The sequence below is a fragment of the Rana temporaria genome (assembly GCF_905171775.1).
Source record: "Rana temporaria chromosome 2 unlocalized genomic scaffold, aRanTem1.1 chr2j, whole genome shotgun sequence".
NCBI lineage: Eukaryota > Metazoa > Chordata > Amphibia > Anura > Ranidae > Rana > Rana temporaria.
In genome coordinates this window covers 279,307-294,526 of record NW_024404414.1, presented here as the reverse complement: position 1 = coordinate 294,526, position 15,220 = coordinate 279,307, and the positions used below count along the sequence as shown (strand labels likewise).

The following is a 15,220-nucleotide window of genomic DNA, read 5'->3' as shown; positions in this document are numbered from 1 at the left end:
TTGTACCCCCATAAATGTTTCATCTATAAAGTAAGGTCTGTTGGCGTAGATCATGGGTCTTCAAACTACGGCCCTCCAGGTGTTCAGGAACTACAATTCCCATCATGCCTAGTCATGTCTGTGAATGTCAGTGTGTTACAATGCCTCATGGGATGTGTAGCTGGACAACAGCTGGAGGGCCATAGTTTGAGGATCCCTGGCGTAGATGAAATGTGTGTGTACATGGATAAGGAACCGGTTACATGAACGAGTCCAGAGAGTAGTGATAAATGATTAATTCTCTGAATGGTGGGCCCCAGGGTTCTTTATTGGGGCCAATGATGTTTAATTTGTTTGTTCATGATATAGGGCAGGGGTAGGCAACCCCCAGCACTAGTGCCACAAGCGGAACTCAAAGCCTCTTTTAGCGGCACGCGACTCCCTCCCCATCAGCACAGCAGGAAAGTCTCAGTGAGACACTAATGCATTTCAGAGTTCACCACGTCGCACCAACACTGAGGGGGAGGCACTGCGCCCCCACACATTGTAAAAGATGGGAAACATTGTTTGGTCCTCTAACTTTGCTGGAGCTGCGATCGTCAGCTTTTGTGATGGGGAAGAGATTGGGTGCAGTTTTGCTGGGGAGGGCGGTCCCTCATTTTAGGAGGACTGTCATTGGCCTCTGATAAACCAATCGCAGTCCTGCTAGCCCCGTCCACCACCTGGAGGAAGATGACGTCCTTAGTTGCCACTAAGGCTCCATTCACATCTAGGCAGACAAATTCGCGGCGTTTTGTCCCGCGAATTGCGGCAGAAAATGGCGGCGTTTTGTACCGCGGTTTGCGGCGACAAAACGCCGCGATTGTCCGCCTAGATGTGCCCCTCTATGGAGATGGTTCCGAACGCCGAAAGCCGCCTGAAAAAAAGGTCCGGGACCCTTTTTCAGGCGGCAGGCGTTCGGCGTGGAGATGTGAAGCATCTCCATAGAGGGACATGTCTTTTCATCCCTCTGGCGGCAGCGGCGTAGCACTACAGGCGACAAAACGCCTAGATGTGAATGGGGACTAACAGTCTCAGAAAGAAGGGATTTCACTGTGATTGAGAACCCCAATCAGGTGACAGTTTGTGGAATTACTGTTGAGCTTCTGGAAATTTTGTTGAAATTATTCCTGAACCTTTAACCCCTTCCCGACCGCCGCATGTAAATGTACGTCCACAGAATGGCACGTACCTGTACGTCCTTGCCTTTCCGCGGGTCAGGGGTCCGATCGGGACCCCCCCGCTACATGTGGCAGTCGGATTCCCGCGGGGAGCGATCCGGGACGACGGCGCGGCTATTCGTTTATAGCCGCTACGTCGCAATCGCTCCCCGGAGCTGAAGAACGGGGAGAGCCGTATGTAAACACAGCTTCCCCGTGCTTCACTGTGGCGGCGCATCGATCGAGTGATCCCTTATATAGGGAGACTCGATCGATGACGTCCATCCTACAGCCACACCCCCCTACAGTTGTAAACACACACTAGGTGCACCCTAACTCCTACAGCGCCCCCTGTGGTTAACTCCCAAACTGCAACTGTCATTTTCACAACAAACAATGCAATTTAAATGCATTTTTTGCTGTGAAAATGACAATGGTCCCAAAAATGTGTCAAAATTGTCCGAAGTGTCCGCCATAATGTCGCAGTCACGAAAAAAATTGATCGCCGCCAAAGTAGTAAAAAAAAAAATAATTAATAAAAATGCAATAAAACTATCCCCTATTTTGTAAACGCTATACATTTTGCGCAAACCAATCGATAAACGCTTATTGCGTTTTTTTTTTTTTTACCAAAAATAGGTAGAAGAATACGTATCGGCCTAAACTGAGGGAAAAAAATGTTATATATGTTTTTGGGGATATTTATTACAGCAAAAAGGAAAAAATATTGAATTTTTTTAAAAATTGTCGCTCTATTTTTGTTTATAGCGCAAAAAATAAAAACCGCAGAGGTGATCAAATACCAACAAAAGAAAGCTCTATTTGTGGGAAAAAAAGGACGCCAATTTTGTTTGGGAGCCACGGCGCACGACCGCGCAATTGTCTGTTAAAGCGATGCAGTGCCGAATTGTAAAAACGCCTTTGGGCATTTAGCAGCATATTGGTCCGGGGCTTAAGGTGTCACTACTGAACCCCAGAACTCCGTGTCCCTTTAAGCCACAGCCAGGATTCGACGCAATGAAAATCTCACATAACTTTTGCCGCACTTTTCCTCAGTTACAGGGGCCCAACTTGTGATCCTGCGCACAGGCCCACTGCTTCCAGAAAATGCCCCTGAACTGAGCTCATCATTGCACATCCATTTCAGATGCTTGTGACCTCCCATAAAAGCACGTGGGCTGGATGCAAGAGGTGGATTGGCAGGATGAGTGTGCCAGGACAGGTAGATGTGTGTGTGATATATATATATATATATATATATATATATATATATATATATATATATATATATATATATATATATATATATATATATATATATATATATATATATATATATATATATAAAAAAAAAATCCTTTTCCTGATTGAGAGTGTGAAGTTATTTTGTAATAAAATCGGCACACTCCATTTATTTGAAAACATTTTTCGGCACACTGTGCTCAAAAAGGCTGCCTACCCCCGATTAGAGGTTTAAATAAAGGGGGGGGGGGGATTTGTTAAACCTGGAGCAGTCTTGCATGTTAACCAATCAGCTTCTATTGGTGTTTTGAGAATAAAAGATAGAAGCTAATTGGTTGCCCCGCACATCTGTCCAGATTTTGGTTGATCCAATCTTGGTAAAAATCCCCTCAAGAACTCCATTTCAGTGTTTTGCTGATGATGCCAAATTATGCTGGCAAAGAACTTCATCACAGGATTGAGCATCATTACAGGAAGACCTTAATACAGGGGTGTCAAACTGGCGGCCCTCCAGCTGTTGCAAAACTACAAGTCCCTTGAGGCATTGCAAGGCTAACAGTTACAAGCATGACTCCCACAGGCAGAGGCATGATGGGACTTGTAGTTTCGGAACAACTGGAGGGCCGCCAGTTTGACACCCCTGCCTTAATACAATAGGGCAGAAAAATCCCAGGCGCCAGGAATTTGCGTCCTGACACCTGGGCTACACTGTAGTAGCAGCAGTCTGCATTCAGTAAACCCTGCACATTTAGAGTGTAACTGGGGGGTCTAAGATACAGTGGAACCTCAGATTATGAGTGTAATCAAAGCGAGTTTCCCCGTTGAAGTCAATGGAAATAAAAATTTTTGTTCCGCATTGACTTCAATGGGATGCAATACCGCATGTGGCCAGAGGCGGGGGGGGGGGGCACCGGAGAGACTCGGAAAAGGCCAAGGACACTTTGGCTGACATCGGCAATCCTTGGAAAGACTTCCTACCCGAGATTTGCCGAGGTCAGCCGTGCTGTCCTCGGGCCTTTCCGTGCATTTCCGAATGGAGACGTTCGGCTTGGCTCCGGGCATCCCCACCCCCCCCCCCCCAACCTCTGGCCAAAAGCTGTACTGCACACCACTTTGGCCTGAATCGCGCTCGTATTGCGAGACAACACTCGCAAACCGAGTCACAATATTTTTAAAATTCAGCGCTCGTATTGCAAAATGCTCGTTAACCGCGTTACTCGCAATCTGAGGTTCCACTGAGCTGTGTTTATAAATTTTATATGTCAAAACGTATCCCAGCCAAGTGCATTGAGAGCAAATATGTCTTCCCCCTGCAGGTCGCTCGGAGAGCCAGCCCATCGACAGCGTCACATTTCACCCCATTAACATGACTAACAAGATCACCTGGAAGAAGGACGGTCAGCCGGTGAACATCGATGGTAAAAGAATGAAATCCGGTCCATATGGGGACCTCATAATAAACAACGTAACACCAGGTGATAAAGGCAAATACTCCGTCCAATGTGAAGATCAGAAACTGGCACAGGAGTTCATTCTTCATCTGTAAGGTGAGTGTGAAGGTGTCACATCCGTATCTTCATTATTCTACAACCAATAAAAACATATTTATTCAGCTGTCCAAACTGGGGAATTAATTTACAGTGTGTTATTGTGACATCACTGCTCACTGTCATTAGTGGGAATGCTCTCCAAGCATTCCCAGTATTGTTGTTTGTTGTTTTTATTATTCCGTACGTTTTTTTGGCTCTGCGTAACTTCTGCATACTTTCGGCTATTAAAACCATTCAACTTTTAAAATGTTCAGCTAATGATCGGACTTCAACTTTTTTTATACTATTTTAAATATTAAGCTTTTTAACACTTCTTTTTAACATTGAAGTCAATGAGAGCATGCTTCAAATCCTTAAAATCCACTACCAAAAGTTTCAGCTCCTTCATACTTTCACCTACAGACGCCAAACTAACTTTAAAATGTCCAGAAAATATTCAGCTTTCCTGCTATATCTTTTACAGTTTTTGTGAAAACAATGTTGAAGTTTAGTGATCATTTCAGGAAATTTTATTCTTTGCAAACTTTTAAAGCCAACCTATTCAGTTAAGTGTCGGCTTTTCAAAAAAAACTTTAAATATTCCGCATCTTTCATACATTGGTGGTGTTAAACTTTTTTTTTTTTTAATTCATGTTTATTTTAAAACCATTTCCAACTATTCTCACTACTTCAACTTTGTCTTGCTGATTTAAGCTATTCATCCAGTTGGCGTTGGCGATTCGGTAATTCTGCATGTAACAGAACCCCAAATGGTACAGGGGTTAACGCCGTTTAATATTCCATTCCCGAACCCAAGACAGCTATTGACACTCCACAGTCGGGCAAACGAACCCCAATAACGAGACACGCAGCTCTGTTTGAGGTTCCACACGAATAGACTCTTTAACCACTTCCCGACCGCCGCATGTAAATGTACGTCCACAGTATGGCACATACAGGCACATGGGCGTACATGTACGTCCTTGCCTTTCCGCGGGTGGGGGGTCCGATCTGGACCCCCCCGCGACATGCGGCGGTCGGGTTCCCTCGGGGAGCGATCCGGGACGACGGCGCGGCTATTCGTTTATAGCCGCTCCGTCGCGATCGCTCCCCGAGGCTGAAGCACGGGGAGAGCCGTATGTAAACACGGTTTCCCCGTGCTTCACTGTGGCGGCTGCATCGATCGAGTGATCCCTTTTATAGGGGAGACTCGATCGATGACGTCCATCCTACAGCCACACCCCCCTACAGTTGTAAACACACACTAGGTGCACCCTAACTCCTACAGCGCCCCCTGTGGTTAACTCCCAAACTGCAACTGTCATTTTCACAATAAAGAATGCAATTTAAATGCATTTTTTGCTGTGAAAATGACAATGGTCCCAAAAAGTGTCAAAATTGTCCGAAGTGTCCGCCATAATGTCGCAGTCACGAAAAAAATCGCTGATCGCCGCCATTAGTAGTAAAAAAAATAAAAATGCAATAAAACTACCCCCTATTTTGTAAACGCTATAAATTTTGCGCAAACCAACCGATAAACGATTATTGCGATTTTTTTTTTTTTATTTTTTTTTTTTTTTTACCAAAAATAGGTAGAAGAATATGGATCGGCCTAAACTGAGGGGGAAAAAAAAATGTTATACATGTTTTTGGGGGATATTTATTATAGCAAAAAATATTGCATTTTTTTCAAAATTGTCGCTCTATTTTTGTTTATAGCGCAAAAAATAAAAACCACAGAGGTGATCAAATACCACCAAAAGAAAGCTCTATTTGTGGGGAAAAAAGGACGCCAATTTTGTTTGGGAGCCACGTCGCACGACCGCGCAATTGTCTGTTAAAGCGACGCAGTCCCGAACTGTAAAAACCCCTTGGGGCTTAAGTGGTTAATGAGAAAATCAGGCTCTTATATACCGTTAGTAACCAAAATGAACAATGACTCGACTCCACCCACAACATTATACAATGAGCCCAATACACATCTTTTTGGTAGACATTCTGGCACCATGAGAATCAATCTCACCTTCACTGAGATCCCTTCATTGGTTGCCAGTAAAAGACAGAATCACTTTCAAGGCACTCTGCCTAATACATAAGTGTATTCAAGGCAACGCCCCCCCCAATATCTATGCGAAAAAATAAAAGCGCATAACCCCCAATCGCATTCTGCGATCCACCAATCAAAACCTATTCCAGATACCCAAAGCCAGATACAAGTCGAAAGGATATCGTAGATTTGCAGTCCAGGGACCTCGCCTGTGGAATGCGCTACCAACCACCATCCGACTGGAGTCGGACCACTTGGCCTTCAGGAGAAAGATTAAAACCCATCTCTTCTAAGGTCAAGGGGTTCCTTACCCATGAAATGGATACAGCGCCCAGAGACGATTCAGTTCGCATGTGTTGCGCTTTACAAGTCTCTCACTCAGCTCTGACATAATTGACATGAGCTAATTAACTAATCATTTACCCAGACAAGGTGACTCGGAGATATGACCTTTCAAGGTAGACATCCGGGCTCCTCTCACCTGCTATACAATACACATTCTTTTAGTAGACATTCTGGCACCAGCTCTGACCTACTTTACATGAGCAAATTAACTACAACTGATAAGTCAGACATCTGACCTTTTAGACTGTTAACTTGCAATACACATTTATCATCAATAGACCGTCGCACAATACAGGGTCAATTAGCACAACACAATGACAGATCCTTAGAAGCCATACTAGATTCATTTACATCACAACAGACGACATTAACACCTAACGGTCTGCGTTCCCACATTGAATGAGTCACTCTTTCAATTAACCTGTTGAGTTCAGAATCAACAACCTGCAAATATCCTGGAATATATTATGGATTACAGACCCATGTTAAAGCAATCCAAGATATAATTTCTCAGTCATCCTATGCCCTTAGTGGACATAGGATGATTTTAGACATAAGAGTCATAGGTGAAGCTAAAACAGGAGTATCTCATACTTTTCAAGAGCTTCTGGGTCCCACGGGCCATTCCGTTACACTGCATTCCCACGCATTTTCTGCAGGAAATGCATTTTCTAGTTACAGTAAAGATCCAGGAAACACAAATTTAAGAGCTCAGGAGGTTTTATATCATTGCAGTGCTGTCGATTAAATGTGCACCTCATTCATTATTATAAGAGAGCAGAACTTGTATCTGTCTCTAGCCATACATACTGCTCTCCAACAACAATAAATAAGGACCCGACTGAGACACTTTCAGAGGAGAGGCTCCCCTTTTAAGTTGGAGAAATGTTGGTTATGTCTTCTCCTCTTATATTGGAATACAGAGAGCCTAGGTGACCCTGTAATACAAAACTGGCAGATCGGTGTGTTCAGATGTTTGTCGTGTCTGCTCCAAAAAACTCTCCTACAGTTCCTGTTGTGTATAAATGTTGTCTAATGTTCCTCCTGCTCTCCACGATACCTTAATGGCCATATTTTCCTTCTTTTAGGTTGGAAGGACATCACATGAAGGCTCGGATATATCCGCACTATATAACTTTGTCCCTCTGGTGGGACTTTTCCAGTTCTCCTGTCTTCTGGAACCAAATACAAAGGGATACAAATACACAGAGAACATGGAGAATGACTTGACTCAGTATTGTCCTGTCAACCAGGAAGAAGGCACCTTGCCATATTTCATATTTTTTTTATTTTTGTTTTGTTCTATATTTTTTATGACCATTTAATATAACCTGCAGCTTGCCATCTGTGCTTCCTTAATATGGCTTGAGAATGTAAATGACTGAGGTCCTCGCTTCCCTGGAAGTGGAAGTATTTCTGGAAAGTGTTGTCTTCCCTGCTCTGTCGGCCATCGAGATCCTCTGTGTAACATTGTAGATTGAGATGCTGATGATGATGAACTTGGGTCATACGAAATGGGAGTTACAGACAGTCCAAAGAGGAATCAGCCCAGAAGATGATGGGTGTAACTGGAGGAACAAAGGATGGTTGGTGCAACTGGAGGATACTGAGGATGATGGGTACAACTGGAGGATGATGGGGTACAACTGGAGAAGGACACGTATAGGCCAATACTTTGTGACATATCTCACAGCTCTTTATCCAACACTTTCGTCGCACATCTTGTGACCTCGCCATGTGTGCCTCCACCTTTGTGTCTCCCGGAGAACAGCAGGTGCTGATTGCAGTTGGATTTATCTTGATCTTATGAAGCATTTTCCATAAGTCTTATTTTTACAATGTTCATACTTTTTATGTACTTTGATTTCCTCCATCCCCTTTTCAGATATTTGGAGCCAACCACATATTTGGTTTCTGTAAAAGGCCATAAGATGTTTGTACAACCCTATGGTAAACCTCTGCTTCATGTTGGGTTCGTAGAGTCCACCTTGTAATCAAAGCTACCCTTAAGATGCATATTGGAGGGATTTGAGAAAGTAGCAATGGAAATTAAAGACTGGATCCAAAATAGAGACTACAGGAGGTCTACAATAGAGCAGGTGTATCATTTTTGGCAAGAAAAAAAACGTAGGAATAATTTATTGAAGGATTGAGCTAGAGAGACTATCACCTATTTATTTAGCACAAAGAACGAGAATGCACCTGGTCATGCCCCAAAAGGACGGAGGTGTTCGAGCTACTCGAATTTTAGGGATACTCTTTTATTACTGGTTGTCCGTACACCGCAAGCCCCCAGTGCCATTTTAGAACAGCACCAGGTTAGCTATTCTTCCAAATACTGTTTTTAAAACGGCACCCGGTCTCCACCAGGAAGGGGTGCAGGATGAGACCTATTGGCTGACAGCCGGTATTCAGCGCCATCCCTAGAGGCTGTGAAAGGATCCGCTCCTGCTCTCCCAATGCTTTTACAGATTGGTCCATAAGAACGCACTGTGAAATTGTAAACCAGGTTCCTGCATTGATGTTGGGCCATTGCCATTCGGTATTGAGGCCTGAAGAAAGCCTCTCGCTCTCTCTTTCCTGTAATAGATCACCTTTTAGAAGTGATCTGCTGCTGCGCCGCTGCATTTGGGTGGCTAGATCTGATCTCCACCTACCAGATCCAGACAGTCTTCAAAAAAAAAATTGCATAAATATACAGTGTGTGTACATAATAAAGATATAGATTTGAAAGACATTCCTTCCTGAGAATAATCCCCGAGTGCAACCCCGTTATTCCCACATTGGTGGCGGAGGATGTGGGTTACATTTGCGTTCCCCATGCAAGCATCAATTGATCATGTCAAGTTGATTCTTATTTTTAGCGACCTCGGCCCTGAAAAAAAAAATTCCCGGTCGTGCGAATTTGTGCCGTTGTCAATCTGACTTAATCTCAACGTTGCAACTAACAAGTTCCGCAAACGGCTTATTTCCCTGACGTGTGTTGCAATGTGTATATACTCCGTCCTATACATAAAAATGATGCAATATTGTGTTATTGTTGTTTTATATTTGGGGGTTAATATATGGGGAGTCACAAATTGTGTAAATGCTGCCTTGAGAAAAATTGCCTTAATTTATTTTTTTATTTTCCCCTCTCCCGTTTTTATTTTTTTACTAATATACATATCTGCTACCAAATGTAAAAAAATATGTATAATACATTAGGTTTACTGTACTGCTAGTCGTGCACCGAAATTTAAATTCTAGTAATGAAACTGAAAATTCAAGATGCACTTGGCCGAAATTTTGTATATTTTTTTTTTTTTGTATATTTTTTATTTAACCACTTCCAGACCGCCGCATGTATATGTACGTCGGCAGAATGGCACATTGGCGTACCTGTATGTGCCTGCCTAGACGTGGGTCGGGGGTCCGATCGGGACCCCCCCCCCCCGGTACATGTGGCGGTCGGATACCCGCAGGCAGCGATCCGGGACGACGGCGCGGCTATTCGTTTATAGCCGCTCCGTCGCGATCGCTCCCCGGAGCTGAAGAACGGGGAGAGCCGAATGTAAACACTGCTTCACTGTGGCGGTGGCATCGATCGAGTGATCCCTTTTATAGGGAGACTCGATCGATGTCAGTCCTACAGCCACACCCCCCTACAGTTGTAAACACACACTAGGTGAACACTAACTCCTACAGCGCCCCCCTGTGGTTAACTCCCAAACTGCAACTGTCATTTTCACAATAAACAATGCAATTTAAATGCATTTTTTGCTGTGAAAATGACAATGGTCCCAAAAATGTGTCAAAATTGTCCGAAGTGTCCGCCATAATGTCGCAGTCACGAAAAAAATCGCTGATCGCCGCCATTAGTAGTAAAAAAAAAAAAATATCCCCTATTGTGTAAACGCTATAAATTTTGCGCAAACCAACCGATAAACGCTTATTGCGATTTTTTTTTTTTTTTTTTTTTTTTTTTTACCAAATATAGGTAGAATACGTATCGGCCTAAACTGAGGAAAAACATTATTTTTATATATATTTTTGGGGGATATTTATTATAGCAAAAACTTAAAAATATTGAATTTTTTTCAAAATTGTCGCTCTATTTTTGTTTATAGCGCAAAAAATAAAAACCGCAGAGGTGATCAAATATCACCAAAAGAAAGCTCTATTTGTGGGGAAAAAAGGACGCCAATTTTGTTTGGGAGCCACGTCGCACGACCGCGCAATTGTCTGTTCTGTTAAAGCGACGCAGTGCCGAATTGTAAAATCCCCTTGGGTCATTTAGCAGCATATTGGTCCGGGGCTTAAGTGGTTAAGAAGGAAGAACATACAGAAATGCAGAGACGCCTCTGAAGTACATTACAGTGAGTTTAGCATTCCCCACAATTCCATACATGTATCAAACTTCATATAATAGAAATCTGTTAACTGAGGGGCTCACAGTTTTCACGATTTGGAAAACCGATCGAAAATAGTGAAGTTGGGACCTTTCACTTCTGAGAAACGCATGGTATCGTGCGGAGTCCCTCAAGGATCCCCCCTGTCGCCGGTGTTATTCAACATCTATCTTCGCCCTCTTTTTGAGATTATTAGCAGTCAAAAACTGCTCTACCACTCATATGCAGATGATACGCAACTATATTTCCGCATTTGCAACAAAAAGGATCATCACCTCAATCTAGAGAAATGCCTCTCTTTGATAGAGAACTGGATGACAAAGAGTTATCTTAAACTCAACGGAGAGAAAACAGAACTTCTCCTGTTTCACGCCAAGCGTATGAATCAACCTACAACAACTTGGACCCCCCCCGCCCATTCTGGGCAAAATCATCACCCCTAGCGCCAAAGTCAAAAGTCTCGGGGTCATCTTTGACTCCTACATGACAATGGACGCACAAATAGGGTCAGTAGTCAGCGGATCCCACCATCTGCTGCGCCTACTACGCAAACTCACCCCTTTTATTCCCAAGGAAGACATAGCGGCCGTGGTGGGAGCAATTGTAAACTCCAGACTGGATTATGCAAATGCCCTTTACCTCGGACTCCCCAAGTACCAAATCGCTCGTCTACAAGTCGTTCAAAATACGGCCGCTCGACTAGTGACTGGGAAAAAACCCTGGGAATCAATCTCACCTTCACTGGTTACCAGTAAAAGACAGAATCACTTTTAAAGCACTCTGTCTAATGCATAGATGTATCTATGGGAATGCTCCCCATTATCTATGCGAAAAAATAAAAGCTCATAATCCCAATCGCGTTCTGCGATCCACCAATCAAAATCTCCTCCAGATACCCAAAGCCAGATACAAGGAGAAAGGAGATTCGCGGTCCAAGGGCCTAGACTATGGAACGCTTTACCAACCAGCATTCGGTTGGAGGAGAATCACTTGGCATTCAGGAGAAAGATCAAGACTCATCTCTTTTGATACCAAAGGAGACAGGAACAACAAGCGCCCAGAGGCGATTAAGTTCGCATGTGCTGCGCTATATAAGTTTTCATTCATTCATTCACAGTGCCTTTCCAGGGAGCAGGAGTCCTCTGCATCCCGCATGGCCATTTTTTGCGACTTCCGCCCTTCTATTTAAAAAAATTTGAGCCTGGTAACAACCGGCTCTAAAATCACGGCACACATAGTGCCGACATAGTAACAAGAAAGGAGAGCAAAGTAAGGAACAAAAGATAGAGGGAGAGGAAAAGGGGAAAAAAAAAAAGGATGGGAGAGGTTAATGCCACCATCCAGTCGCAGTCACCCCAGCTGGGGAGCTTTTTAGAGTCAACCCCTTTTCAGGGGGACCGGGCCACAAACTTCCTGTACTCCTCGGAGTAAATGAATTTGCGCCAGTAGAGCCATGTTTTGGAAAATTTTTAATTTAGGGCTTTTTCCGTGGCTACCAAGTCCTCCATTGAATGGATATCCACCACTCTTCTCAACCAAACAGCCACCGATGGGGGCTGGGTCCGCTTCCAATTCAGGGGAATGCAGCCTTATGGATCTTCTATGGATCTTCTATAGGCCTTACCTGGAATCCTGTGGTGGTGCAGAAGGAAGAACTCGGGGGACAACAATATCGCCCGGTCTGTGAATTTCTGCGTGATCCGATGAACCTCTGTTCAAAAGGCGCGGCACGACCAAAAGACACGAAGGAGCGTTCCAGCCTCCTCCCCGCATCTCCAACATAAGTCTGTGCTCTGAGGGAACATCCAGTGTATCTTTTCCGGCGTGTAGTACCAACGGGACAGGACTTTATACCCCGTCTCTTGGAGCCTTGCACAAATGGAGGTCTTATGAGTTAAAAGGATCCGATCAACTTGTTTTTCTGCAAGTTGTAGGCCCAACTCGCGCTCCCATCTGGAGATACAAGAAGGTCTATGTCCCGGGGGGCGGAGATACCAGTAGTTGGTATGTTGGAGAGATTGCATGTCTCGGCGGGGATTGGTCTAAGCTTGGTAGTTCAAAGGGGGTTAATTGTCTCCCGATGGCTTCCGGGTAGCGCAGCGACCTAATGTAGTGGGAAAGCTGTACCTTTTTGCCAGAAAGATGGCCCCGCCAGGGCGAAATTTGTATTCTTTAACCACTTCAGCCCCGGACGGATTTACCCATTTCCTGACCACGCTATTTTTTGCGATGCGGCACTGCGTCGCTTTAAATTACAATTGCGCAGTCGTGCGTTGTACCCAAACAAAATTGAGATTTCTTTTGGTGGTATTTGATCACCTCTATGGTTTACATTTTTTGCGCTATAAATAAAAAAGCTATAATAGGTATCCCCCCAAAAAATGATTCTTCAGTTTAGGCCGATACATATTTTTGGTAAAAAAGATTCGCAAGAAGGGTTTATTGATTCGTTTGAGCAAAAGTTATAGGGCCAGATTCAGAAAGAATGGCTTAAGTTTAGGCGGGCGTAGCGCATCTCATATATGCTACGCCGTAACTTAGAGGCGAGTACAGTATTCACAAAGAACTTGCGCCCTTAGTTACGGCGGCGTAGCGTAAATGGGCCGGCGTAAGCCCACGTAATTCAAAGTAGGCTGGTAGGGGGCGTGTTGTATGGAAATTAATCGTGACCCCACGTAAATGACGCGCCTAACCAACGGCGCATGCATTGGCATGCTCAGTATCATGTCGAATTTTCTCCCTAAGTTACGCCGGCTCAATGCTTAGTCGACGTGAATGTAACCTACGCCCATCCCCATTCACGTACGACTTGCGCAAACGACGTAAAATACAACGCTGTTGCGACGTCCATACCTTAACATGACTTAAATCTGCTTTAGGAGGGGTAAAGTTACACCGGACCGATGCCTTACGTAAACGGCGTAGCTAAATCCGACGGGCGCAAGTACGTTTCTGAATCGGCGTATCTACCTCATTTGCATATTCGACGCGGAAATATACGGAAGCGCCCCTAGCGGCCAGCGTAAATATGCACCCTAAGATACGACGGCGTAGGAGACTTGCGTCAGTTGTATCTTGGCCGAATTCAAGCGCAACTGATTCTAAGAATCGGTCGCATAGATACGCCGTCGTATGTCCGAATGAGCGCCGTCGTATCTGGAGATACGCCATCGTATGTCCTTTCTGAATCCGGGCCATAGTGTCTACAAAAAAGGGGATAGTTTTAGGAACTGGAAATGGTGATCTGCGTTTTTTTTTTTTTTACTGCGACATTGCGGCATACAAATCTGACTCCCAAATGGCAGTTTTTGGGGACCCGTGACATTTATTACATAATTTAAAAAAATGCACTGATCAATGTATAAATGACACTGGCAGGGAAGGGGGTTAACACTAGGGGGCAATCAATGGGTTAACTGTGTTCCCTAGTGTGTGTTCTAACTGTAGGGGGGATGGGCTGCCTGGAACCACAGAGATTGCTGTTCCCGATCATTGGGGACAGCAGATCTTCATGATGTGCCCTGACGGAACGGGGATTCGCCTCATTTACATCCTTGTTCTGCCTCAATCGCGGGTTGTCGGCGGACATCGAGTCTGCTAGGCTTCCAGGGAAAGAGAAATTACCGCTCCAGGTGGGTCTGCTGGACAATCGGTAGCTGCTCAGGAGTGCCGGCAAGGCAAAATGTAGAAGCTGAAAGGATGGACAGCCGCACCTCCAAAAAAAAAAAAACCTTAGGTTGTCTTTATTTTGGAAAATGCACTACAAATAACAGCAAAGGGTGGAATACAGCCTACGCGTTTCGCACTGCGATCAGTGCTTAGTCATGGCTGCCCCCCTTAGGCCCCATCTATATCACATGCATGGACTGACTTACACCTACGGCGGTTCGCATTATCTAGCTCCCTTCCAGTATGACGGCGGGTGGTCGGGAAGCAGTTCATTTTAATTATTGTGGCTGCCGTGTTTGCATTGAAGGCAATAGGGTGCGATTTTTGCTTTGCAGTCAGTGGAACACGGCATGCAATTATCCTTTTTTATTATTTTGTTTTTCATTCTATGGGCAAAACACTGATAGACCTATTTTGGACGGCCGATATATCTGTGCATCCCTATATACATATGCCAAAAAGTATAATGTACGGGTCCGAGACCTCACCAAAATGAGAAAAACCCTTCTGGGACAAAAGCTTTTATTTATTTTTTGTACTCTTTAAAATGGCCATTTTTAGGCCTGCAGATCATTTTTGAACCCCCAAACTTTTTATATTTCCTGACTGCAAAGACCATGAAGATGAAATGATGGTATTTGCAATCTGTTTTTTTTGTTAAATGACCTTAACCACTTAAAGTGGAGGTTCCCCCTAAAAAATGTTTTAACAATACATTCAGAAGACTGATCACACTGCGGGTATGCTGTTTTTTTTTTTTCGTACATACCTCGTTATCGCCGTTTCATCCCTCGGCTTCCGGGTATGATTCTTGCTGGA

At 44.2% G+C, this 15,220-nt stretch overlaps 1 protein-coding gene across 4 annotated transcripts in view; it reads left to right on the top strand.

Moving 5' to 3' along the window:
* Positions 1-9,373, top strand: part of LOC120921625 — a 65,369-nt gene extending 55,996 nt beyond the window's left edge. For 3 of the 4 annotated variants that reach the window (XM_040334138.1, XM_040334136.1, XM_040334139.1), the window contains 2 exons: positions 3,737-3,967; positions 7,430-9,373. In XM_040334138.1, the coding sequence (XP_040190072.1) occupies positions 3,737-3,966 (230 nt within the window). In that variant the 3' untranslated portion in view covers position 3,967; positions 7,430-9,373. Of the gene's footprint in view, positions 1-3,736; positions 3,969-7,425 lie in introns of all 4 variants that reach the window. The other variant, XM_040334137.1, reaches the window with a different exon arrangement.
* Positions 9,374-15,220: the final 5,847 nt, after the last annotated feature.